General features: G+C 42.7%; 2 protein-coding genes across 7 annotated transcripts; one reads left to right on the top strand and one right to left on the bottom strand.

Annotated features, from left to right (window-relative positions):
- The first annotated feature begins 486 nt into the window (after positions 1-486).
- LOC139633234 (putative E3 ubiquitin-protein ligase UBR7) lies at positions 487-6,317 on the top strand. 4 transcript variants are annotated; one of them, XM_071498779.1, is made up of 12 exons: positions 487-656; positions 1,636-1,753; positions 2,088-2,221; positions 2,357-2,417; positions 2,525-2,620; positions 2,755-2,808; positions 2,929-3,034; positions 3,149-3,291; positions 4,119-4,313; positions 4,474-4,630; positions 4,766-4,827; positions 5,022-6,317. In XM_071498779.1, the coding sequence occupies exons 2-12, from the start codon at positions 1,637-1,639 to the stop codon at positions 5,103-5,105; spliced, it is 1,209 nt and encodes a 402-aa protein (XP_071354880.1). In that variant the 5' UTR covers positions 487-656; position 1,636; the 3' UTR covers positions 5,106-6,317. The 4 variants fall into 4 exon arrangements, with proteins under 4 accessions (XP_071354880.1, XP_071354878.1, XP_071354877.1 ...); XM_071498777.1 differs by having other exon boundaries at positions 491-656; positions 1,481-1,753; XM_071498776.1 differs by having other exon boundaries at positions 491-656; positions 1,478-1,753.
- btbd7 (BTB (POZ) domain containing 7) lies at positions 5,711-26,177 on the bottom strand. Of its 3 annotated transcripts, none has more exons than XM_071498766.1 (11): positions 25,832-26,177; positions 19,746-19,973; positions 17,062-18,204; positions 12,332-12,540; positions 11,721-11,796; positions 11,136-11,296; positions 10,876-11,019; positions 10,214-10,403; positions 9,828-10,006; positions 9,180-9,584; positions 5,711-9,042 (listed from the first exon to the last, which is right to left on the bottom strand). In XM_071498766.1, exons 2-11 carry the CDS (start codon positions 19,825-19,827, stop codon positions 8,266-8,268), a joined length of 3,366 nt encoding a protein of 1,121 aa, XP_071354867.1. In that variant the 5' UTR covers positions 19,828-19,973; positions 25,832-26,177; the 3' UTR covers positions 5,711-8,265. The 3 variants fall into 3 exon arrangements, 2 of the variants coding, with proteins under 2 accessions (XP_071354867.1, XP_071354868.1); XM_071498767.1 differs by lacking the exon at positions 25,832-26,177 and adding an exon at positions 23,822-25,016; XR_011693708.1 differs by lacking the exons at positions 5,711-9,042; positions 9,180-9,584; positions 9,828-10,006; ... (1 more) ...; positions 10,876-11,019; positions 11,136-11,296 and adding an exon at positions 11,986-12,126.
- Positions 26,178-27,586: the final 1,409 nt, after the last annotated feature.

The raw sequence follows: 27,586 nt of genomic DNA, 5'->3' as shown, positions 1-27,586 counted from the left end.
GTGGCGCGCTGTCTGCTGCGCAGCGATGAGCGCATATTTTCGCCGGGCTCCCAAACAGAGAAACCCGTCACGGTGGCGCCATCCATTGGAAAACCAGTGCAGCGTACAGCAGTCACCACCTCCACCACCAGCAAGGCTGTGGTTCCTCTTATTTGTCAGCAGAATTACGCAAAAATTACTGAACCAATTTGCACCAAACTTGATGGAGGGATGGGGGGCATGGACCAAAGAGCACATTAAATTAATTTCCTAGGAATTTGATTTTTTTTTTTTTTTTAAGTCAGCTGGCTATATATTACTCTTAATTACAGGCCTATATTATTATTTAGCCCACGTTACACGAATGTTTAAGATTATCCCTCTGTGTCCTGCTTTGATTATTGAGTCGTGTTCAGCTCCATTTGTCGGAATAAATAAATAAATAAATAAATAAATAAACACAATTCAAAAGCCCCCTGAAGCGAACGCGGGAAAAAATGACCATGACGTTATGAAAAACCCAAAGAAAACAAAAGAAAACGAAACAAAAGAAAACAAAACAAAACAAAAACCATTTCAAAAATACACAACAGCACAGACACTGCTGGAGCGTGTGTGTGGGGGGAGGACAAACCACCGGTTTCCATCCTTCTCCGGGATCTCAACCACCAGCACAGGTAACTTCACAGCTTTTAATAACTTAACTAATTTCAATTTTTTTTCAGGGATGCTTCTAGTGTGTGCCGGGGTTGCTAAGTTGTTTACCCTCATTGTGAATATTCACTGTAATTCTAGGACCAAATTGTGTTTTTAAATATGATGTCCAACTTGTTTGTGCCTTGAGTCCACGCCAGTCGCATCCATGAGAAGTACCGGCCACCATAGCCTCTGCTGGTGTGGTTTACAGAGCCTCATGGTGTCATTTAGTCTGCTCAAAGCCACTTTGATAGAATCAGGCCTGTACTTTTTATTCAGTCTATGAGAGTGCAGATACAGGTTTGCTTTATAGGCCCTGGCCTTTTCCTAACCTGTGCCAACTAAAGTCATTGCTGCAAAAATATAATCCTAACAACACATTTTGGGTTCCCAGGTGGTCTTTAGCTGGTGTTTATCTTTTTTGCTTGGAAATAATTCCATTATATATGTTGGTAATTAATTATTCAATTAATAAGTTGTTAGATGCTATACATTTTATTTTGTTGCTGATCCTCTATAGCCCTATAGGAGGGTAAGTAGTGAAGCCCCAAGTGTTTTTTTCACAACCTGACATTCCCCAAGTTATTCATATTAGTAGCTTATAACTGATCTAGAAACCATTCGTAAATAATGTATTAATCCATAGTTAATATTAGTTTTAACTCATAAACAGGTTATAACTAGTGCATCATTTGAAGGTGGAAGCCAAACTAAATAAATAGGTAATTTAAATAAAAAAAAAGTACCTGTACAGAAAACCATAGATGAACAAAGTGAAAAGCAACATTATATTTAAGGTCAGCAGGCACCACGTATTGATTGTTAAGCGGCATCTGACGTCACTTCCTCCACGTGGTCGCGGCCCAAACTCCCGCCCGGAACCGTCGTTTGTCAACACCGCCGAGACCCCGGGGTCCGTCCGTGTCTTTGTGTGTGTCCTCGCCTTTACTGTTTTATCAGAATGGCGGCGAACATAGAGCAACCGGACCCCGACGACTTCCTTGCCGACGAGGAGGAGCTGGAGAAGGCTCTGTGCGTGCTGGCTGGAAGCGACCCAGAAAACTGCTCCTATTCCCGGGTAAGAGAAGCTTCCTGCAGCCGTCGCCCTTTCCAAAACACAAGAACTGCAGTTTTAGATGTGGTCTGGTGTGGTTGTCTGAGAATTTCACGCTGTAGTTCTGTTGTGTGTTTTTACAATTTTTGTTAAAAGGTTTGTAGGTTCTGTGGGGCACTCAAGAATGAAACTACAGTGAAATTATGTTGTTGTCCATTTGCTTTGGTGTCACTACAGTGTGTAGTTGAAAACTTTCTATTAGAGAATATTAAAGAATAATTATATCCCTTTATTGAATTATGTCATTAATAACATATAAACTGCTGTATATTTCTACCTCCTGTGTTTATTGCTGTAGGGCTATGTGAAGAGACAGGCTGTGTTTGCCTGCAACACCTGCACTCCTAGTGCTGCAGAGCCTGCTGGGATTTGTCTGGCCTGTGCCAATAAATGCCACGATGGACACGACATCTTTGAGCTGTATACCAAAAGGTATCTCCAATGTTTCTGTGTGTGTTGTACTGAAGATACTCATTTTAGCCCATAGTTTGCTTTATTATGGAAGTTCTTGTCATGATTTGCCCTCTTTTATTTATTTATTTATTTATTTTTATTTTCCTTCTGTAGAAATTTCCGCTGCGATTGTGGGAATAGGAAGTTTCAGGATTTCCAATGCCAGTTGAATACTGTGAGTCCACTGCTTTCATCATTTCTAACTGAATCTGTATCAAACAGTTTATATTCTTTGCACATTCTGATTATTAAAGTTATTCCACTTCCTCTTCTTCCTCACAGGCCAAAGATGATGAAAACGTTAGAAATCTTTACAATCACAACTTCAATGGCCGCTACTGTACATGTGACCGGCCGTACCCAGACACAGACGATCAGGTATTCCTTAAATTTCATCTCTTCTGATTCAGATCATCTGGATGAAGTCTACTGTTTATGTTTTGCCTCCGATCTGTCCCTAAAAAAAAAACAAAAAAAAACACCATTTACCCAGAACATCATTTACCCAACAGGAAAATGATGAGATGATTCAATGTGTCATCTGTGAGGACTGGTTTCATAGCAGGGTAAGCAAAAGTCAGTTTATTGAAATGAAAGGATTTCTGAGCACTTCCTTTCATTCTGTTTTACATTATACCACCACTTTTAGTCTTCTGCATTTCATGTGGTCACTTTGTCTTCTACAGCACCTGGGCTGCACCGTAGTGGAACCCGAGGAGCTGCAAGAGATGGTATGTGAGGCCTGCATGAACAAGGCTCCTTTCTTGTGGATGTATGCCGCTCACTTTGCAGGTAACCGATTCTCCTAAGCTGCTTGTCACGGGCAGCAAAAACAAACCTGTGTTTAATTTTGCAAACATTTAACAATAAAATCCAGAGTGATATTTCCATGTCTTTCCCCTTCAGTGCCACCTGCGATCAGCGTGAGTCATGCTGAGGAGGAGGAAGAGGTCGATGTTGAGGAGGGAGGAGAAAAGAACGAATCTTCTGGGCCCAGTCAAAGTGGGGATGAGGAACCATCCACCAGTGTTGAGCACACAAATCATGAGGTGAGATACTCTGCCTGTGTTTGCATGAAGGGTCTGCCATATTAAAAGCAAAGACCTGATAGTGGGGAGTTAAAGTGAACAAGAAAACATACTGACTCCAAAGTCAGATTCCAAACCGACGATGGTACTGACTTATCACATGAAACATAAATTCAGGTTTCTTCTCATTATGCTGCCCAATACCATTTTTGTTGTGCCCACATACCTTTGTTGTATTTTCCTTAAACATGGTGTGTTTTCATGAAGAAAAACATCAATTTTTATATTTATTTAAAATAGCACATGTATGATAGGAAACTTATGAAATGTCATCATTTTGCATCATCACTGACAAAAGCAGAGTTGAACAACTGTGATTTTCGCATCTATAAAACAAAGAGCTAGTGGGAAGGGATTGCATGCATGTAGAGCATTTGACTGTTCACTATAATAATTTCCTCTATGGCAGCTTTTTTTTTTTTTTTTTTTTTTTATATGCCAGTCTGCCACTAGGTGGGGCTCGAGGGTAATGAGCAGATCATAGCCCAGAGAGCAGGCTCCTGCTCCGGTTATCGTGCCTTCCCCTCCTCTGGGTAATTAGAGGAGAAATGACCCATGAGGCACTGCCTCTCCTGCTCTGCAGACGGCTTTGGCCAGGCTTCACAGGACAGCTTACTGTAAACTGGCGATTTTCATCGCCCAATCATTTCATCATGTCAGTCGCCTTGAGATTCCCCGGATGAGTCTGCAGTGCTGTGTGCACCGATGTTTTACAAAGCCCAGGTGTTATGAGCTGGTCCTCCTGCCGGTATAACTTGTCCTGCCCTCTGCTTTTATTTGCATCTTAGGAAGTGGCAAACCGGAGTTCCCCTGGCAAACGCACTCATGAGCAAATGACAGGCAGCCCTGGAAAGGCCATGACCAAAAGTGTGGTGTGCAGGCTGAAGGAGCTGCAGGCCCAGGGGCTGGAGAGGCCGAGACAGGGAGCAGTCTTCTGGCCTTACAGTTGGCGCTCCGAGCTTTGCACCTGCACAGACTGCAAGGTGGGTCACAAATAATAATTCTCAGGTTATAATGCAGGCTTTGACAAAGGCCACCAGAAAATCACTTGCAGGTGTTCGCTCTCCATGTTGATCCTGGTCAGTGTAACGGTATAAAGCCTCTTTTTTTTTAATGAATGTTTCTTCACACATTGCTGTACAGAGGGCCTATGTGGCTGCTGAGGTGCAGTTTCTCATGGATCAGTCTGACACCATTCTAGCCTATGAGAACAAAGGCTTGGATGAGCCATTTGGGCAGCACCCCCTGATGGCACTGACAAGCTCGATGGACCGTGTACAGCAGCTGGAGGTCATTTACGGTGAGCACGGGGAGGGGGAGGTTAGACGTGAGGTCAGTTTTTCTCCTAGGATGTAATCATGTAAAGTGAAATTTTTGGGAGAGGTGATTGATTGGAACCTGAGGTGGTCTCATTAATCATGTGTTGTTCCCTCAGGTTTCAACGAGCTGACAACTTCAATCAGCGCATTTCTAGACCAGTGCGTTGCTGAGGGAAAGGTGAGACAAGGATGTCTAAGTGCAAATTTAATCTGGACAGTATTTTCTTAATTACACATGAGCAAAGTGTGTTTCAGTTTATGAGACAAATATGCAGTTTTGCAGTCGTGTTTGGTGGACACAGGTCCTTCTTGTTTGCCTGTTTTGCTTTTCCCAATCTCAAACCTTATCCATTCCTTCCCTGTTTCTATCAGACGGTCACAGTTGAAGCCGTTCATCAGTTCTTTGAGGAGCTGCGGGCTAGAAAAAGACGCAGAACCAACGCAGGATACCAGTAAGGAGGAGGCCATCATATGCCAGGTTCATATGGTGCTTTGAGTGAATGAACATGTCATTTGGAAAATTACCCTTTTTTTCTCATTTGAATAAAGGGCTTTTTGCTGCAACCAACGTGATCCTTAAGCTTGAAAAATTAGTGCAAAGAGCACTGATTTCCATTACTGTTGTAAAATGCAATGATTAGGGTGAGCATTGTTAGTTTTGACATTAATATTCATGTCCAGTTGTTTTTATTATTGGTGATGCCTTAACTTTGAAGCTCATGATGAAAGTTTGTTACTTGAAACATTTGTTGATGTTGAACGCACATTGATATGAACAAAAGAAATTTTGTTTCAGCCCTATGCTTTAAAAAATAGTCTGGGTGTGTGGTGGTTATGAGAGTATTTCACATGAACATGATGCTGCCATGTCATTCCTGTGAACATGTCCAGTGTGTTTACACTGAAGTTTTTCATTTCAGATGTTTTTCTGGTGGTGACCAGATGACACAAACTTGTTTGTAAAAGTGATGTGAAGTAAAATCACTGTATGTGAAATAATGTTCATAATAAAGTTAATACATATTTCTAGTGTGCAAACAACCCAAATGAGATCAAATGAATTCCTTAATATCAAACCAGTTTATTTTGAGGATGCACAAGTTGACCACTGTTATGCACCTTTTGAGGTGACAGTAGAAAAATAGATTCAGTGAAACTAAATGCAACTTAATATCAATCTACAAACATGTTTTCTATGATACCATACAAGTACAATGTACCTGTTATAATTCAACACAAGCAATCACACATTTCAGATGGTTCAATTTCCAAAGGTGCTAAATAACACTATGTACACAAAACGAGCTACATGAGATTTTAAAGAACTATTTGATGCAGGCTGGTAAGCTGGTAGAAAAGAGCTTGCATAGACATCAAAGTCACTTCTCCAATAAAAGCCCAGCCGCAGGCGGGGGAAGGCACTGACTTCTCTACAGCAAAGAGCAAAACAAGGACTTTTATTCAATGGAACATTGTCCTGGAAAATAAAACAACTACCCAACATGAACATGGAGGAATCTGGAGTTTTGCATTTTTTCCCCATGAAGCAACCTAGATGGAAAAATGATTTTTCTGCTTGGCAACTTCATTACTGCTAAGCAGAAAGTGAATATCCTCAGATCCTCTACATATTCCTGTTACTTTTAAAGTAAAGGAAAACGGGGGGGGGGGGGCATCTCTACAAACATGGTAATCAGCACCACCTACAATATTGAACAGACTGCCCTAAATGTAACATTAAAGAATGAAATAGATTCTGAGACACAATCTTTATGTTTTATACCACACATTCTTAGTGAGATTCATGACACAGACAAGTACACAGTGTTGTCCACTACAGTAAAAACACAAACCTTCAACAACCACTAAAATGTGATAGAAACCATTGAAAATTCATCAGAACATGTGGAACTCAAGTCATTATATACAATTTCCATTGGAGATATGAGCCTGCAATCGCCAACTTTTCTTCAATATAAGATTCCTATTGTTCAAAATTCATTTGTTCCTTTTCCCTTCAGCTAATAAACAGGTGGCTCCTACAGTGCAATGATATGCTTATGTGAGGTTGTATGCCAGCTGTTGGCTGTAACAGGCTTTTATGTGTGTACTTGCAGGGTTGTGGAGCTACAGCTGCTGTGGCTCTTAAACAGTATATTTAACAGTATCAACACTGACTATGCAGGTAAACAATCTCCCATGCGGTGGTGAGATGGAGGCCTGACGTATATACATGGTTTTAGCATTTGGGTTTAGTGAAATCCACGCTACCACCCAGATCAACTGCAATGAATGTGCCTGTAGTGAACAGAACAGTCAAATAAGCAATTAACAGGGGTTGCGATATAATGACATCATACTTAATTGAATAAAGGTAGCTAAAACTGAATATTCCAAGCACTGATTAAGGCTTTAGATTTGATTACTTGATGCTATTGGATTAAACAGAACAAGAGGGAGCTCTAGCACACTCTGTGCCATAGACTATAGTTAAACATCTCAGTCTCTGATATGTACAAACAGACCTGACTAAAGATGGGAGTGTACAGTACTGAGATTGTCTAAACACCTGTGTGTATCAAAGTCATCCTCGCGCACTCACGCACACGTGCACACACACACGCACACACACCTGTTCCAGCTGCAAAATCAACAAACCCCCCACACTCCATTTGATCCGTACGTCAGTTGCCATGGCACCCCTATATTTTCTACCATATCTCAGTAATGAACCCGCCCGCGATCCTCCTGCCCCCTCCCCTTCTCTGAAAAACGCCAGGCTTCTGCCCCTAAGGTAGACACTGAGAGGCTGTGATAGTTAAAGCCTGACACAATTATCAGACTGGGTTACTGGAGAATGACGAGCTCTGATGACCTACTTCCTGTTGGATCCAATTCCTGCTTTGTGTGACAAAGCCTTGGCCAATTACTCATCAGCACTGCAGAACCATGTCCAGGAGGGGAAAACTAGTCAGGTGGGTTGCTATAGGCATGCTACAGGAAGAAATGGAAATACAAGTCGGAGGAGGAAAGAATACAGCCAGATGTATTTACATAAGATTTTATCACAATACTTTTTCCCAGACTGTGTGCCATTGTTTGTTTGCGTAAATTGAGATTCCTATCCAGCCATCTCCCCAATGTATCCTGAAAATAATCGAGAGACAGCAGAGCTAATGGATATGATCTTTGTTAAACCATCAGTTCATAACTGAGCTACATCTAGTGTTGTGACCTCCTCACACAGGATTCACACAGCATAGAGCTAACCTTTCTTTACAATCAAACTCAAGAGACCAATCCATCCCAGGGGTGCCTGAGTCATCTTCTAAACCAGCAGGACTAGGCAGGGTTGCAGAAATCAATTACAAACATTGACAGTTAACCTACAGCTCTTACTCTCTCTGACTGTGTGATGGATGGCACAGTGTGATAGAGGTAGGACAAAAGAACAGATCCTATAAATAGCAACCACTGACCACCCCTTTTCCCTGCTCCTGTCAAACACACACACATATACACAGGCACACATTTAGTGCATTGCCATCCATTATGATGGACAGCCACTCATCACTTTTTCCCTTTTCTTAACTCAACCCCTGGCCCTCAACTGGGGTTAAAGTGCAGATTTCTTATAAGGGTAGTCAGGCTTGCTAGGTGACCTGCGGTCTCTGGCGATGTCTTCGCTGACACTGTTCCTGTGAGGCTGCTGGAGGGGACCCAGGCCTGATGATTCTCCAGCTATAACCATCTCTTCAGGAGCATCTCTAGGTCCTGTGTGCCTGTCCTCATAGCTGTCCATGTTTCCACTGGGGGACCGTAAATGGCCTAAGCCATGAGTCAGGTCTGTCTCATTTGATCGCCCCCTTGGGATATGTCCCATCCTAGGCTGGGCCCCAGAAGGACTGGCAAGGACTCCATCATGCCTCTGAGAGGTCATACTGAGGACATCCAGCCGTAGTGGGTCTGGGGCAGTCCGTCCCTGCATGTGACCCTGGGACTGAGAGTCAGAAATATAGGGGGGTGGATAGGAGCTGGAGGGGTTGCAGCTGTGGCTGTAGAGGTCTGGTCCTGCAAAGGGGGGCAGAGGGTGAGCAGAGGTTGGGGTTGCAGGGCGGCAGGAGAAGTCATACAGGTCAGGGAACTCGGCTTGAGCCTCCAGCTTGGGTTCAGGAGCATGTCTCTTGCAGGAGTGGCCGTGTCCTGGACCGTGGCCATGGCTGAGGCGGGCAGAAGGGCAGGGCCCATGGGGCAGATGGTGGCCTGAGGGGCCCATGGGGCTGTGAGGGCCATCTCTGTCCATCTCTACCATGTGCTGCTCCCGCAGGGACATTACTGAGACACCCAGTGCAATGTCAGGCATGAACTCCCTCATAACAGGCTCCATGCTCATCTGCATTGGAGAACATATACAAATATGTGAGGTTACCCAACAACTGAGCTGCTGATAATCCTATGCGCAAACCATGAAGTTGCATTTGAATAAACAAAAACAGCACAACGACTCTACGAGGTAACACACACACTCACCGCTTGCTGGTCTGAAAGCAAAGCTCGGCCCATGGCCTGCGGGTTGGTGCAGTCTGGGGGCTGGGGCCTGGGCACAGAGGAGTACTCTGAGCTGCCATGCTTGGCAGCTGCATGGCGCTGGATCAGGGTGCGGTTGCAGGGATAGGAGAAGGAACGGGTGGGGGTTGGCATGGGCACACGGGGACGCCAAGCACCCTTGAGCTGAGCATGGCTGGGTGTGGCAGGGGGGTGGTATGGGGGAGGTGGAGGAGGTAGGGGTGGGTGGAAGCCCGCTACCCCTTCCAGCTCTGTGAACATGCTATCCATGGCTGGGCTGCTGTTTACCCGACAACGACCCACCTGGCGCAGAGCCAGAATTGGACTCTCATCTCCAAACCGTTCATCAGGGAAGAACTTGTACGGGTTCTGAAAAAAAAAACAAAAAAAAAAAACAGGAGGTTAAGAGATCTATATCTATTGTGGTGCCTACAAAGCAACCCCTATTTCAGGATTTTTTAAAAAAGATTTATCTGCCTGGGGTTGTTTGAGGCCTGTGTCTGCTGCATTACTGAGGTATGTCAGTGTCCTCAGCATCACTGTTAGTATCACAGCCTTAGCAATCTCATCCACCTCTAACCCCCAGGGACAAGCTCTCTGCTTCCTGCTAACCTGCAGCAGCTCAGTGGCTCCATCTGCCAAACCAAACTCCCTCAGCACCCGCAGCTGCAGCTCATAGCTGACGGTGGCTCCTTCACCACAGTTTAGGGCATAAGCTCTCTGGACTTGCTCTGTGTGTCTCAGCTCCTGCAGCCTCCGGATCATTTCCTTCACCACCGACAGCTGAGGCACTGAAAGATGCAAACAACATAAACACAGATTTACTCTTTTTCATTAGAGTTGTGTTAATATAGTAGCTTGAGACTTCATTGATTCAGAATATTATTTGGGGCCACCCGTGGAGCTTAGAATCAGCATCATGATTAAGAATATTAGATGTCTCTCTGCTGAAACAAGCGCAATTTCTGCTGCCATTTGGTCAAGAACAATTCTCTTACCTGGAATTTCATTGGCCACAACAGATGGAGCTGTGGTTGAATTGCCTGCCATTTGCTGGTGGTTGATCATATGACAGCACTGAGGCACAGCATTGTTGACCATATAGAGTGTGTCTGGGACATTGGACATGCGCACTAGTCGCAACCGCACCAGGTCTGTCTGCTCCACCATCATTTCATCAAGGACAGACTGAGGACACATAGACAGGAGAGGGGCAAGTGAGACCAGAAATTCAAAAATAATAAATAAATCAATGTCCTATGTGCAACTCAAGGACATGGAAAGGGTTTGCAAATTAGTTCCACTTGATTGACACTTAATCTAGTAATGACTCTCTGGTCTGTGGATATGTTCATAAATATTCATAGCCCCAAGAAGGTCTAAAAGTTATTAAGAAAGTGTGCAAATGGACATCAAATGAATTTCAGCCAAGTTGATGGAGCAAACTATTGAAAATGGGGAGTATGCATACTGGGCATGGATGGTTTTAGCATGTCTGAGCTGTGAACACATCCACAAATTTTCCTAAGACTCTTAATGGTTAGTCTGACCTCTTCACAGAACCTCTGATCTCTTTGATGACTGCTATATGGGACACAAATGATCCACTACTTACCACATTGTCTGGAAATGTCATTAAACAAATGTGAATGAGCCTTACCTTAGCCTCCTCCACGTAAGGAGAGAAGAGGCGGGGACGCACATAGATGCCAGCGTTCTTCTGCCGTAACCAGGAATTGGCTTTCCCCCCCTCCGCTGTGGGCAGCATGTCTGAGGGAGGGGTGCTAATCAAACCCCTTTTAAGCTGTGAACAGGGTGAAGAATGTGGATCAATGCTCTCTTTAAGGAGGTCACAATGACTAAGGTGCACACTCATGCACACAGCAGCTGAAAAAAAAAAGGCAGACTAGGACTACTGACCGCATCAGCGAGGACATCACTGTTGGGAGGTAAGATGTGCTCAGTTCGGATGAAGGGCAGGAGGGGAGACAGGATCTCTTTCAGCTCCTCAACATCCAGGTCTCTCCTTTTCACGCCCCTCTTGTTTACACTGTGAGCTGTGCCGCTCAACAGGTTGGGCTCTGGGTAAATGAGGACACAAACAGCCATTAGCAGCTTTTTAATATAATGCATATGGCCGTGACAACTTATGTAACTATGATTACACTTTTAATGCTTTTAAATCAACCTGCTGGCTATTTTTCAGGGAAGTTCAATTTAGCAAATTATGGATAAATATTGCTTTGCTTGCTGTGTGTTCTCCAAAGCAAGTTGCTAGCCCTGACAATATGATGACTAATAACCTTGCCCATAAACCCTACAGAAGACTAGGTCAGAACAACACACAGTGAAATGGCCAGTCAGTAAGACGCCACTTTGAGGTTAAAGTTTGGCTCCTTTTTGTAATGCTTTCAAGTGTATTTTGGAGGATCTGGTGAGTGGGTAATTTCCTCAGAGCCATTAGGGGGGCTGCTCAGAGGGTAATTATAGAGTGTATTATCTTACCCCTGTCTGCCATCCTCTTAATAAGCTGCTGCTCGCCCCACTTAACAACATACTTGAGAATGTCCTGTTCACTTGCCTGTGAATGAGAGCAAAGTACAGAGAAAGAGAGACAGAGTGAGATATAGGACAAGGTTAGATACTGCTGAGAAAAAAACTGGGAAGCTGTTAAATGAGGGTAAGGTGAAAATACAATATGTTCAGACTGTGTCGCAGCAAAGCTCAGGCCTAGTTGGTTTGTTTGTGTAGTTGGATTACAACACTTCACCTCAACCATCTGGTCTGATGCCCGAGTAGATTGGTGGAGCAGATGACAACTCAGCTTTGATTAGGTTCTGGGTGTGAAGGCTTTTCCCTCCAGGGAATGGTGTTACTCAACTTTGGAGACCCTGGGTATCATCAGTGTGTGCTTGTGTGTACGTGTATAGAGTGATTGAAACAGAGATCGTGTTAATGCACCTGTGTGTGCATGTTTTTACTGTATTTTCATGCTGCGGACAAGGTAGACACCTATTACTGAAACTTCACACCAGAAAATGTATCTTTTACATGACACATATGGAGCGTAATAGAGGGTGACAACAGATTGACAGGCGATGTTCTGTTTCCCTTACCTGCAGGTAGTCAGACTGAATTGCGCTGAGAAGGTGCTCTTTACTGAGCTCGTAGAGAACATCTGAAGTGACAACCTGACTGAACTCTTCGCAGAGGAAGTGCATGGCTTGCCTGTGGACCCACTTCGAGCCATACGGCTGGGAGCTCCACTTCAAGATGGGGACGAGTGAGTCCAGAGACAAGCTTTCCACAACAATATCCTCGCAGCCTGGTAGAGCCAACGAGACAGACAAGCAATTTACAACCTGACATACAATTCAATCTCTTCATGGGCACAAATATTCCAAAAACAAGTCCAGATGTTAAAGCCTTCAGTATAACATTTATTAAAAACTACAAGAAAAGCAAAATAGGTGATACCCATTTAACTCAACACTGGAGTACAAGAGGTAATTCTTCAGCCGCTGCCAGACTGTCAGTAGTTTTGACTCATATTCACTGACCCAGGAAGTCTACCTCTAGTAGCCCCACATCCTCCTTACTGCATTTCCTAAATCAGAGCACATACCAGAACAGCAGGCAGTGGTTTAACTCTGTAATACACCAACCCACAGAAATGCCTTTGATACCTTGATGTGCTTCAGTCTCAAGCTGCCTCCTCTTAACCGTGATAAGTAAACACAGCAGCCTGAGGAAATGAGCACAGCCACACACACTTTGCAAATGTGTACACACTTGTGTGCATGAATCAAAAATGCATTTAAAGAAACCACAGAAAGCTCAGGGAATTATGTACCTGCTGTTCTGGCAATTTAAAAAAAGACCTAAGTTTCAGAAATGTCAGACCTACGCTGCCATTCAGACACTTATTATTATTATTATTCATTTAGAAAAAAAATTAACTCTCAGAATAACACATGATTGGTTTGATCAGGCTATCTATGCCAATCCTTAACAAGCCAGAGCTTCAATGGCTTTTATTCTTAGTCTGACCAATGGCGTTTAATACCAAACGGACATCCGTGGAGATAAAGCCAGACTGACTGACGTCCAGCCAGAGCTACTCTGAACTGAAATACAAGCTTGCCAACTTCCTCATTCCAGGCCATCCTGTCCATCAGCTCTTAATTGGGCCAGTAGCAACACTCCTCTGGGAAACTCTTATCTTAAACTAGAAGATCTAAGCTGCCTCTCCACCCCCAAAACATCACTTTAAACATACACTCTGAGAAACTGGACACCAGACCTAAGAGTGATGAGTCCACCAATGCTTTTCCTTTTAAATCGAATTCATATCCAATCAAGCACTACTCACACATTTGAAAGATGAACACATACACTACACACATGTAGGAAATAATGTGCACATTTACATACATGCATAGACCACACACTTATGGAGCACTTTCCCTTTTGTTGTAATAGAAAGTTAGAAAAATGCAAAGCAGGCCCCTGCAGCGTTTTAAACGAAGGGTGGAAATCCTGCTGCATCGTTAAGAAGACAGATGAAGTTGAAATGTGGACCTAGGCACTTTGCCTTTTTTATCTGCCATAAACAGACTGGAAGAGGAAATGGATTCCCAACGTCTGTGCCTCTGTCTACACCACTCATCCCTGTGCTGTCTTGTCTTCTAGAAAGTGTTTAAGCTAGTTTGAGTCTTTCACCTTTGCATCCTTTCCCTCTCCCAAAAGCACACACACACGCACGCACGCACGCACGCACGCACGCACAAAGGCAGACAATTTCCCACTTGGGACCAGTGACACAGGAAAGCAAACAGCTCTGTTCTGTGTTAGCCCATTAGAATTCACAGCGACAACCCGTCTTTTAAAATGCCTCACTTTTATTATGAGCTGGAGATTAGAATCAGCATTATATTTAATACTAACCTGCCTCCCCTTCTCTCCCCGGGTGGCACACCACATTCACTGGAGCGTAGCCGACTGACAAGAATACCAACACAACAGCAGGAACAGCAACAACCAGCTCTACACTACAACTTTGGAGGATGTATGCATTTTGTCTTGCTGTTATTATTTGGAGCTCTTTGTTTATGGAGCACACAGTCTCTAAAGCCACTTAAAACATCAGCTGCACTCAGTGGTCTGTAAACAAGCCTGTGGATGTAAATCATGTCTGATGAACACTCAAGGACTAGGCATTCAGTCAACACACTCCAAACAATCCAAGATAGGGCATTGAAAGCACTGGTCAGTCAGTGAGAATGGAGGGAGAGGTGAAACTACAGAGCACACACTCAAACCACACCTACTGGCTATCATCTCTGAGGTGCACTTGAAAAATTAATAAGGCTTTTAATATTGGTTGCCATTTGAGTGAGATGGAGTCATAAAGGGATACACATCTTGAGAATTAATAAGGAAGAGCTCAACGGCTCTGCAAAAACCTCCACAGGCCAAAACTTCACACAGCCAGAGGGCAGCAGTCGAGAAGCTTGTGGGAGGGGGGGGCAGTGTGACAGATGAGAGGGCTCTCTCCATATGAAACCCCTGATATAAGCTTCTCTGCTGCCTCCTGAAGAGACATGGCAGCTTCTGAAGTCTCCAGTGGTGGGATGGACTTATTTCTCTTTTCATAGTCAACCCACAGATGCCAGGATTATTTGGCACTTTGGAGTGTAGAAGGTTCACAATTTGGAAAGAAAAAAAAACAGCAGAAGAGAGATTTTAAAAAAGGGTAATAACAGGAAGTTGCAGAATAGACAAAGAGAGGGGACTTGGATAAAATGGCACCGGGTCAACCTCAACCATCTCACCACATTCCACATTGAGGTTTCATGGGAACTGTTTAGAGCAGTGCAACACAGTGGGAGAGGGAGGAGAGGGGATAAAAATATCCTGTAGTAGGGGCTTGCTGAAAGGGGGGATGGGAGGGAAGAGGTGGTGATGGTGTGTGGGGATGACACTATTTGCCTGCTCGCAGGCTTAAGCCGCCAGAGTGACCCTGAGAGTGACACTACTGCTTGGGGGCGGGAGGTGGTGTCTAACCAGCTGTGTGTACAGTGGCAGTGTCAGATCACTGCACGAGTTTTAAAAAGGTGATTGATTATTGGCTTTTCGGTCAATACAGCAATTCAGCCGCTGCCAAAAACTAATCCTGTGATTTAACAAAAAAAATTATAGAAGCATGTTTATTACTGTCGAGTGCATTGTGCCCCAAAAATGAGTTATAATATTATACCTTTATCTTTGGACAAGAAGTATTTTAGCACCATTTTCAAGCTTAAATATTCATACTTCCACACCTATTAAGATCGCATGATAAATTGATAACAGAACTGCACCACAAATAACACTTTGTAAAGCTCTCCAACATCTGCTTACTGATGAATCTATACATCTGTAGTGGATTCAAACTGAACTTGAATCATTATGCTAGTAGAACATGCACAGAGGCTAAAACACCTTTGGCTATGTTGTGTGTCTGCAGCTGCTTCACAGTAAAAGCCTTTCAGCCACAGAGAATCTGATGAAAGCAAGGCACAGAGCATAGAGGGCTTTTCCTGTAGGAAACAGCTTCACTGAAGTGTTTTGACTCATTACAAACAATTACAGAGTGCATTTTCAGTATGTTTAATAATATTATAATTTGGCAGTTAAGATGAAAATAATAATAATGTTTTGATTACATTACACAGCATGAAGCAGTGAAATGGTGTGCCTAAATCATTCAAAGCATCTCATATCACCATTTCAATATTTTACAAACTAATTCACATCTTCGCAGTTCTATGAAGGATGAGATGGTTTCTAGATCTGGTCAGGATCAAGGTCAAGATGTCAAGATCAAGAAGGATGGGCCAAATCTTTTTGTGTGCATTTGAAATAGGCTGCTTCAAGCATTGCATATTGGAAAGGTTATTCTCACTGAAGAGGAGCTTTGTTAGGTGTGTTGGAAACTGGACAGCACTCAGACATGCCACTCCAGAGGAAGTGAGAGTGACAAAGTGACCAGCTCATGTCAAACAACGGCTGCAACCCTGGCATGTTACTGGGGCCATTCTGAAACAGTGGCAAGAGTCAAGAAGGCAGAGTCGTCCAAGTAAAGATAGACCAGTGACGAAGGAGATGACCAGAGACGAGGTGACAGCAGAAGCTCAGATGCACTGCATGTATTGGACAGTAAGCTGTCTGTCCCTGGAGATGCAGACAACACCGCAGCCAGTATCAGTCTGCTACTGGCAGACGCAGCTCTAACACCAGTCATAGTCAGCCAAGCTGTTAAACACTAACCTGATCCGCACAGTCAAATTTTACATATGCTATCATATGCATAATCTAGTTTTAAAGAGAGGGTAGACGATTAAGACAAAGAGTGCGAGACACATATGTGACTGTATAGAGAAAGTAGACCAGTTATTACAAAATCTAGACACTATACTTAGGACAGCCCAGACTGACAATTAACTTTGAAATATATGTTATTGGCTATTTAACTACATTATCACAGCTTGTTTTTCTATTAAATGGCAAAAGCTACGTAAAGCAATAAAATTTCTACCAGCAATTTAATATATCTTTAACTGTAATTTAACAAGACAAACATTATCAGGGGTTGAGCCAGCGTGGGAGAAGAAATACATACACCCCATGAACACACCATGATTTTGCAGGTTGCCATACACTTAATATAGATCAAAGTTATATTGATCAGCCATACCCACAGGCAACAAGTGTAGAACAACATAAGCACACCTCTCTAAAGACACCATCTTTTTTTTTGCCAATATGTGTTTGTGTTTTATAAACATGTGTGATTATGGCTTACCTTGAGCTAGCATACTGAACTCCAAGAACAGAGCGATATGGTATAACTCCATGGCCTCCTCTGTGCGGGTGCTGGCCCCTCGGCCCCCTGACACGAGGGCTTGCACTTCACCGAGGCTGCTTGCTGAGGGGCTGCCCCGCAGCACCAACCCAAGCTCCACCACATCTGTGTACATGCAGTGGAGAATAACTTGTACATATTTCCGTGGGATGATGGACTCATCCAGGACTATACGGGTGGGTGTCTGCAATGTACGCTCTGTCATTTCCTCTCCTGTGCGGATACGTCTCTGCAAAAGGTTCCTAAAGAAAGGCGATCTTGCTGAGAGGATTGCCTTGTGTGCCCTAAGGTCCTCGTCCGGGGTCCTGGGCCCCCCATTGCCTGCTGAGACCCCCGTTGGTGCTGCAGCCACAGCTCCTCTCTCATTACAGCTCTCTACCATCTCAGAGTCTGAGGAGAAGCTGAGCAGAGCATCATAGTAACACATGTAGTCAAACAAGCCCTTCATATCTGCCTCCAGGGAGTTGGGTGTGCCAAACTCCTCACTGAGCTGCACTAGTACATCCACATTCTGAAGCCTGGTATCCTCCGCTCCACCCACCCCAAACTCCCCAGTGTACAAGTAGTGAAGCAGGGCGGAGAACATGGGCACATCGATGCCAGCTGTTTCAACATCCATGAGAACCTCTGCTCCGTAGCCAGGAGATGAGGAGAGCAGAGTCTTGAAAAAGGGGCAGCGGGCAGCCAGGATGGCCCGGTGAGCAGGGAAGCAAGTACCTTGGAAGATGAGGTCCACATCTGTGCAGTACTTGTGCTGGTAGAGGGCAGCAAGATCCCGCTGCAAGCTGGGAGCCTCGGCACGTGCCAGGCTGGCCTGGAAGCTCAGCTCCTTTAGGGCAGCTGTGCCCTCATACTCTTCCACCAGGGCGTTTGTGTCACGGACGTCCCATCCCGATAAAAGTTCCCGCATCTGCCGCGCATGATCTGCTGAGCGGCTGGACTTCCTCCTTTTGATGAACCTCCGTTTGAGGGTCGCTAGACCAAGGCTCTTCTTCTTCCTGTCTGTGGGCCGCTCATGGCCGTGCTCCAGGCTGTATAGCTTAGACTCCCAGCCATATCCCTGCTGAGAGTAGGATGAGGTCCCTGGAATGAAAACACATGCAGGTTAGCTTCACAAGAATTTTAGTTTGTGTATAAACACACCAAAACATAGAATGTAAATAACCTGTTTACATCATTACAAAACTATGACAGTTTTGATGCTATCTGTTCCCAGACATTTCATTTTAAAATGCTCTTTCGATGAGACATGGAACTTCATAACCCCTGCACCATGTCACTTGAGGCCAGACTACTAGAAACACAATCTGTCTCTGGCACCCCTGTGGTGTAGCCAGCTCTATCAGGCCAAGAACACACTACCCTGACCCAGTTACCAGAGCATTTGGATCTAGTTCAATAGTAGAAAAAAAAACATAATCCCTTTATTTTGTTTTGTTTTAAGAACCAATTAAAGTGCTGTATTCTGCTTTGCACTTCTCAGTGAAGTTCAGTCCATTCTCATACTTGGGTTCCATCAATTACACTGAATAGCAATTATTTTTGGCTTGAGAGACAGGACTTGTACGTCAGAGGAGGTTCTGCCAAGGAGATCCTCTCTGCCTGCCCTTCACTCAGCATCCATCAGTGTGACCCAAATAGTAATCATTCTAACACTGTGAATCATCTGTGGCCCAGACGAGCTGAACCAAGCAACTACAGGGCGCACAGAAAACCTCAGAGGTCTCAGGGGCTACTGAGATAATTTGGCTTCTTTAACAATAAAGTAGAAGTCTACAAAACCTCAGACCCAAGTCATTTTGAAACTGAAATTGACAATGTCTTTTGTTAAGGAGGGATTTATTTGAACCCACATATGATGCATTTCTCCAAACCCTCTGGCACCGAGGCCTGCTGGGAAAGATTTCAGGGCTATAAACCAGAAAGGCTCCAATCGCTGATTTAGGAGAATCAAAGACATCTCCTTACATGCCTCCTAACAGAGAATGGAAGACAGTGATCTCTAACAACCAACCAAAAACACTACTGGAACAAAGGCGAGAAAACAAAAAAACCCTTTACATTAAGTTTCAGACTATAGCTCTGTAGCTGTTATGCTAGTTACTACAAGTTACCTACATACTATACTCCGAATACTTCATGTAATTTTGGTTAACCATCCATGTTGGACACAAATTTCTTTGCATATCTGCCTCTGATAAAACCTCATAAAAACCATATGGCAGAGAAACATAGAAGCATTGCTTTTTAACACATTTGAATCAATGAGTCAATGACCCTGTTCAAGAGCTCTCATGTACAAAAATATTCACCTCTTGCACAATTAGTTGTCACGTAAGCTGGTTGATCTAAGCCACTAAGGCATGAGTTTGGTGACATTGGACCCCCATTATGTGTTTGTAGCAGGGATGCATAGTGCCAAATTGGGTTCAGGACCATAGTTTTAACACTTCATTTCAGAAGAGTGTTTCTGTTCATGAATCCTGTTTCTGACTAATAGTTCATCTAACACAGATATTTTATCATATGCTAACTCAAAATACAGAGTGATCTATCAGTATTGACTGAGTTAACCATGCAACCAGTCACAACACAAGTAATTAAACCACAGATAAAATACCTACCTATAAAAGTCTGCTGTGCCTGTGCATTTCCCCCTATGCGTGGGGAGCATGAGTGTGGATAGCTGGACCCATTGGCACCCATCCTCACTTCTCTTCACTTGCTATTTGGGGGTCCCCCCTCTTGCTGAGTCATTCTGCTCAGACAATGTATTCCTCTCAATCCTCAGTTGTGGGTCAGGCACGGATCCTCTGAAGTGTCCTCAGAGCCCCAGGCCCAGCCTGCCATGCCTGGAGGAAGGAAGATGAAAGAGGAGAGAAAGAACAGTGAGAGAGATGTTTAAGCCAAGGAGTGATTACATTTTAAACGTTGCTGACTAACATCTCACAGGGTGTACAACGTGATGAGTTTGGACAGTTGGACTATGTCAAAAGACAATAAATGGCCAGGCGCTTCGGTGTAAAGGAAGCTCAAGAGAGGGACATCTATTACTATCCATCACACTATTTCAGCCACATTGATTTCATAACAAACATGATTCATGGCTGCCTTGGCAATTGTGTTGAGGAAGTTTTTAGAGAGTCTTCATCTGAAGACTGTGTTTTCAGGCTCCTATCTATAATCTTCAACAGTGACTTATCTTACCAGAGACTTCCTCTGCTTGGCCCTCAGGAAACTCTGACTGGCAGTCAACAGCAAATATAATGCAGATGTATGTCGATTTTTGTAGGGAAGCACAACCCAGCACAACTCACTCTGCCTGCCTTCTTGTTCATTTTTGTAGTTTAAACATTCATTGACCAAGGTCACATCACTTAGAGCCAAGCAGCTTAGTATTACATTTTCATTAAATTACTATGAAAGTTTATCTCTAAGCTACTTTTCAAACTCCATCCCTATTCAGTTCATGCCAGTACAGACAGACTCAACTAAACAGTGTCACAGCTGTGATGACTTGAAGTTGTTCAGTGAAGCTCTTTACAGTGCTCAACAGCATTATTTTAATTAGAAATGTCATGTTTCAATGCAAAATAATACATGATGACACATGATTGGACAATATGGCAATGTATACTGTGAGACAATACACATTTGTCTACATACAGTTGTAGCTTTCTTTTTAATATTTCTGGTTGCATTGGGGCATTGTGGTCAATGCTGCACAACAGCATCATTGCAATATTGGACTTGTATGATTTTTGCATCAGTTTGGTGAGGTGATTTGATTTGTCATATATTAGTTTATCGGATTTGTCAAAAATATTCCTGTCTGCTTATTTTGTCCTTTAACAATTTCTCAACAGGCCTTACAGTCCTTTTAGCTGCTACAGTGTCAGGGTCCTGGTATTGTATATGCTGGTTCACACTGTCATGGCTTACAGGAACACTCAAACAGAAGTTCGCCATTATTAATGTTATTAGTAACATCTCTGCTTTACCGTCACCTGTGAAAGTGGCCTATCGAGTTTAAAATGAATATAGATAAAGTAAAAACTGTATATATACACCTTGACAGAGAATTTAATTCATATTGCACACCCTAAATGTGACATGAATTCTAGATGGTTGTTCATTTATATGGTTGGGTCATCAAAACCAAAGTTAAAGACTTTCTGTGCTCAAGATAGGGACAGAGGTGAGCAACTACACTGGCTGTCACTTGGTATGAGCTAGCAGAAAACAGAGCAACTCATTAACTAAACATACCGTCAACTAATCAGGCTATTAATTACACACTGAGTATATTTGACTTCGTTTCTACTGATAAGTAGATTGGAATTTTTTTAAAATCATTTTCTAAACAAGAGGAAAAGCTTCTCTAATTTCCACGGCACTTAAAACTTGGGTAGCATTGCATGAATGTGCCCTTTTATAAACATTATTAAGCGACTTTGAAATGTAATTCTCACTGCTCTGGACCTTTATATGTATATATCTACATTTCTTCTCTCTGATGTATAAAACCAGACAGAGGACTGGAGTGTGATGGGAGATCTGTTTTATCTCAGCCTGCTAGTTTTTCCTGCCTACCATTCTAATAAATCATTGTGTCTGCCCCTGTAGAGCAGCACTCCACAGCCTCCCAAGGGTTCAGTGGAAAACCACAGCCTTTTACTCCACACACAAATAGTCACCAGGCAGTCACACTGGAGCACTCCAATAAAAATGTTAGTTGATCTTTATTTCATTAGACTGCTTTAAATAAGCCTCATCTTCACAGGGAATTCATTTGGACAAAATTAGAAATTGAATTTGAATATGTAGGAGAGGAGGAAGCCCTTGAGATATATACTGTCTTGTTTACAAAAGGGGGTGGGGGAGTTGGAGGTCCTCAAAGGAGCACAGCAGAGGCAGAATAAAACAAAGCAACCAACACATCAATTGAATAATATGCTGACTCCCAGCTAGGAAGACTCACAGCTTCAACTCATTCAAAACAGTGAACCAAATTTAACTGCAGCTGCAGTGCAGAATTCTAAAAGCATAATTTAGGACAGCTATTTCCTTGAGACCTGACTCACACTGTTCAATAAGCAGCATCTCTGCCATAATCTCTCTGATGCCGAACATTAAGACACTTCTCTGCAGTTTAGACTGAAACAGTGTGCAGCTCTGTCGGGAGCAGGGGAGGGCAGTGCCACAGACGGGGGAAGGCAGACGCTGGCCAAGCTGGACTATGCGTCCCTAATGAGAGGTGACAGGAGACACTCCCTGCCCCCACCTATTTCTCGCTGCACACACACATTCACACACAGACATACGTACCCTTTCAAACCGCTCACCACCTTGCCTCAGTCATCTGCATTATTTTATTTTATTTAAATCAGGCACTTGCAGAGGTTTAAAAGACAGAACCCCAGGCTCCCAGAGAACATTACCATACAAAAATGCCTGGCACAAGAACAGGACCAATGTATTATTCAAATGACAGTGAGGGCACTTTATCAATCATTTATGTGGATTTCCTCATCATGGCTAGAGAAAAGCAGAAGTAGGGTCTCCTTTCCTGTCTGCAACCCCAAAATTCAGGAGGACATTTTTATTATTTCATTCAGACTTTTACAAGTCATTCCCCTTCACCAAAGCTCAGCTTATGAAATGCACAAATTCAACATTTTGAATCAAAGTGACAGGAGTAATGAAGCTAGGATGGCATGACAAGACTTCAACAATCAAAAGCGATGTGAAGAATTACTTGGGCAGTGTAGCACATGATTGAGAAATCTCTCTTTCTTGCATTTCTGGTTATTCTATAACGGTTTCTGAGTCTAAAGACGTCCATTGTTATCCTAAAATGGTACAAAGAAACCTGGTTACTGTGTACTCAACTGGTCCTACAGTGAATCTTAAAAATGAAATGATGAAATCACAGCTTTTTGATAGTCACCTTTGTTAGGCTCAATTACCTAATCTTCTGAAGATGAGCAATCATGATGCCAATGTCACACTCAGGCCTGAATGAAAGGGCAGCAACAGCAGATACACTAAATGTCTAAATGTCTAATGACAAAACACTTGTCTGTCTAGAATAACACTGTAGCTGCACAGTACTCTTTGTATGTTGAAGCTCTAAATACCCAGCTAATTTCTTCCAAGTTTTTTTTATTAGTCCATTTCTTGACTTGCATATAATGAAAAAGAACGATTCAGGGGTCGTCTAATTAATTAAAAAAAAAATACAGGCAAATTATGTCTACTAATACCTTGCTATAATTTCAGTTGAATAAGTCAAGGAGAACATAACTAAAAATGTTTCAATGTCACAAAATGTGTTAAATGACCTGTGGGGAGAGTTGGCCATTATGTGCTATGCTATCCAAGCTGGACAGAAATACTGCTTCAGACAGTAATTATAGACTGTTTGACTCTTTGGATATTTGATACAATCAGAGATGCTCTAAAAGGGTCATAATAAGCAATGCCGCGGTGAACAGAAACCAGAACTTTCTAACACAGTGACCTCTACGGTATTGATGGGTCTGCACACATCCTACAGTAAGATGTGCAAGTGGAATATGCACTGCACGTGGAACCAAAAAAAAAAAGAGTAATTACCCCCTCTAAAATAATAATTTCATATTTTGTCCGAGATGATAGCTTGACAGACAAAAATTCAGAGGCAGAGCAGACTGCTTACCGCTGTGTTTTTGGCAATCAGGTCAATCAGTATGACAAAGAATCAGGACATTGGCCTTATCACTGACTCTGCCGGGAGAGCCACAGGAAACTACAGGAATCAGAACAGGCTAGAAAACAGCAACAAACTGAAATGACAGAGACAGACAGACAGAGGAAACAAAAGTGCCCACAATGATGACTCATGGTGGGCAGCCTCTGGATCAGCCTGTGTCAACCAACAATATGAACCGTGGTGCCGCATATTTGACATTTCACTGGTTATGTTGTCAGCTGATCACATTTTTTTGCCATGATACTCAGACAAAACAGTGGATATCAGAGTTAGGCCAGACTGAAAGGGCAGCAACGGCAGAAACACTGAAATATTGTATATCCTCTAAACACTCGCCAGTCTAAAATAACACAGTAGCTGCGCAGTGCTCTTGATACACAGCTAATTTCTCCATTGATTTTTTAAATAGTCAATTTCTTGACTTGTATACAACAAAAAAGTCTTCCTTCTTTGTCCAATTAATATGTGGAAAATAGAGGGAAATTATGTCAACTAATACCTTGTTATAATTGCAGTTTAATAAACATCTAATCAGCATAGACACAGTCTTTTCTTTCAGACATCTGAGTGAAAACATCATAATACCTAAAGTGACAAAGCCTGAATGGATGAATGACATTCTCTAGGTCTGCTTGCACACTGAACATCTTTCCAATAAAGAAATGTTAAGTGTGCACACACTTTTGACTATACAAACACAGTCTGGCAGTCAATCTCAAGAGAACGAATGGCAACTCAGGAAACAATAAACGCTTATTTTAAGTGAGTTGTCAATGCTGTTTGTGGAGTTCTCTATCCAACTGGCCAGGGCAAACAGCATTCAGGCCAAAGTCCTGCTCATTCAGTTATTCTGTGGCAAGTACTTGCAAGCTCAAGGCCTTTCATGCCAGTCATGGACTTCTGAGCATGTAACTCCAATAATTACATGTCATTATACTGCCCTGCAGCACTGACTCAAATTCTTAACCTGGCCAAAGGAGAAACACATATATTGAAGAGTGCAGTAAATTCACATCTTCCAAACTAAAAGACACAAAGAAATACACAGGTTGTCTCTCAGAGGACGACAGAGTGTACAGAATGCTGAGCCCGACCAGAATTTCAGTGAGATTACTACGGGATTATCACAGTGTGCATATGGCTCCTCCACACTTAAATAGATGGTGACCCCAACAAACATCATATACCTTGTTAGAGAAACCTCTTGGGACAGCTGAATAAAAATGATTATTTGGGTGAGTTAGGCAAATAGTAATGTAGACTGGGAAGACAGGATGCTTACAAATTGCAAAAAGGATACCTGCAAACATATAGCAATTACTGACCTTTAAATTTATACCAGATATAATTTTACCACTGGACATTACCGTGACTTTGGTACACCAATAAACCATTTATCCACAGGTAGGATACATACTGCAATGGATGACAGACGATATTGTTGCCATAGCACATCCTATCAACAACTATTTGACACTGAGGTAATAAACAGCAACATGTAGGCTGATCCGCAAAGTAAAAATGCACATCCATCCTAAACTTTTTTCTACCAATCTGGCCTAACATACAGGAAAGAAGTGTTTCCTTTTGGGGAAGAAAAAAAAAATCAATCATTTGCAATGGCTTTGTTAGCCTAACGTTAACACGGAGCTATTGTTGGTCTTTGGGCTACTGCTGGGCTATCGCGGCTCAGCGGAAGCCCTGATTAAAAGTGCTTGTAAGAGCAAAAAGCAAGTGGTTTGTTTGTCTCAGCTGATAAAAATGGGAAGTAATGTCCAAATATTTCGCTACAGCCTAGCAAGAGGAGTCATATTCACCACAGCCCTGTAATTAGTAGCATATCCTAAGAGGCTAGCTATCTCTGCTCTGTCGCGTTGACTTTACCCCTCGGAAAGAGCAATTTACTTCGAGCAGTACGCGATGCAACTGTTGAAAGCGAGCAGTCAATATATTTACCAGAAAGTGGAGAGCTTTGAGGACATTATTTTTCTTCGTAGCACCTCGTAGTTTAGTCAGTACTCCGACCCAAGTTGTCCCTGGCAGAGAGAGAGAAAAAATGCAGCTCAACACCTTCTTTTTCCAACTCTGCTCATTACGCACGGCTCGACGTCAACGTCCACATTTGATCCTTAATGTGCGATCATTTCCACTTGCATCGACTTTCCGGAGGATTTTCAGCATTCAACTCGACTAAAAACTAAACAAAAACCGTTTTTTTACTATCGGTTCGGTTCGGTATTTCCCCATAGTAGCACAACGCCTTGTTGGGTGGTTGTTATGGCCTATCCCAACGCTACCCATTTCAAGCTGGCCACAATGATAAACAAGACTTCCGGTCATGACTTTCAAAATAAAGCCATAAATGTGACACATTTGCATTCATGGCACTCACGCAACAATGCGCACGAAAAGCAGTTTCAAATGACACGTTTAGTATTCTGCCTTGAAAAATAATTTTAACAATGAGCAGGTGGGAATTCACGAACATACCCGTCAAATCAGGCACGGTAAATATGCCCTGCGCCTATGTCACGCCTTTAATTTGGAAGCAAAATAACCTTCCTTCCTCTATTTCAGTGAACCTGACAGGTTGTCAAAGGTTTACGCCGACTGGTCGAGAGGCCCGTCAGTACTCAGAGCAGATTGTGCAATAATGCATTTACGAGTGCCCTCTAGCGATATGTTTGTGGCAGTGAGGATTGTGAAGGCTACGTACGTGTCAAGATATCTTTATCAACCCTCCTTTACGTCTTCCCTCGGATGAGAATGCCAGTAATTTTGTAATAGGCTATATATCCAGTCACAAAACATGGGGCAGTGGACAGCTATGGTCGAAAGTTAAGCATAGTTAACAGTTAAATATAAAATGAAACGTCATATTTTATTTCATAGAGGTTACTATGTTGTAGGCAATACCACGAAATTAGGCAACCAAGATGCATTTTAACGCTAAAAACCACCTGATCTCTGTACCCTGTGCAGTATTTGCATGCAGCTGCGGGGACCTCATTGCATTGTTTGAATTAGTATTATGCACTATTTTTTTATGCGGAATGGCATTAGAGTGTCTCGAGGAAGTTACACTATTAATTGTCGAGTTCATTATTTTTAATAGTATTTTATTAGTAAATAGTTAAGTGGTAAAAGTTTGGCAACTCCTCAGCTGGTGTTCTTTTGGCCTCCTGTTGAGGGCGACACAATACACCTAATGAGAGCCAAACCTCTGTGGCACAACCACTAGTAATAGTATGGCTTTTTTTTTTTTTTTTTTTTTTTAATCATAATCTATGGACTTCTCCCTCTTTTCTGCAATATGATATCAACACACCCCTGAATTTAAATATCCAACAGAGACGTCTCATATTAACATAAAACGAAATGAAAATGAGTAGCTTTAAGAATGTAGCAACTCAATGTGATCCCTATGTCAACCCTTAAATGTTGTTTATGCTCATTAGCTCAGTTTGTGTAGATAATGGGATGATTAAGGACATTTTAAGTTTCCTGAATGTATGTTTTTTCCTGCTCTGCCAGTGATAAGGCTTGATGCTTACCTTTTAAAATCACAATTACGTGGAATCATCTTTCCTTTCTGCTGTTTCTCTATTTGATCATTTCCCTCGATTTTCTGCAGACATGTCTAGTAAATCTGTTGAAAGCGTGCTTTTCTCAGCTTTTTTTTTTTTTTTTTTTGGTCTAAACGAAATTTCA

Source organism: Trachinotus anak, unplaced genomic scaffold (genome assembly GCF_046630095.1).
Source record: "Trachinotus anak isolate AG129_WGS33_773 ecotype Australia unplaced genomic scaffold, CSIRO_AGI_Tana_v1 ptg000015l, whole genome shotgun sequence".
NCBI lineage: Eukaryota > Metazoa > Chordata > Actinopteri > Carangiformes > Carangidae > Trachinotus > Trachinotus anak.
The sequence above is the reverse complement of the archived record's forward strand: the minus strand, read 5'-3'. Positions and strand labels throughout refer to the sequence as shown.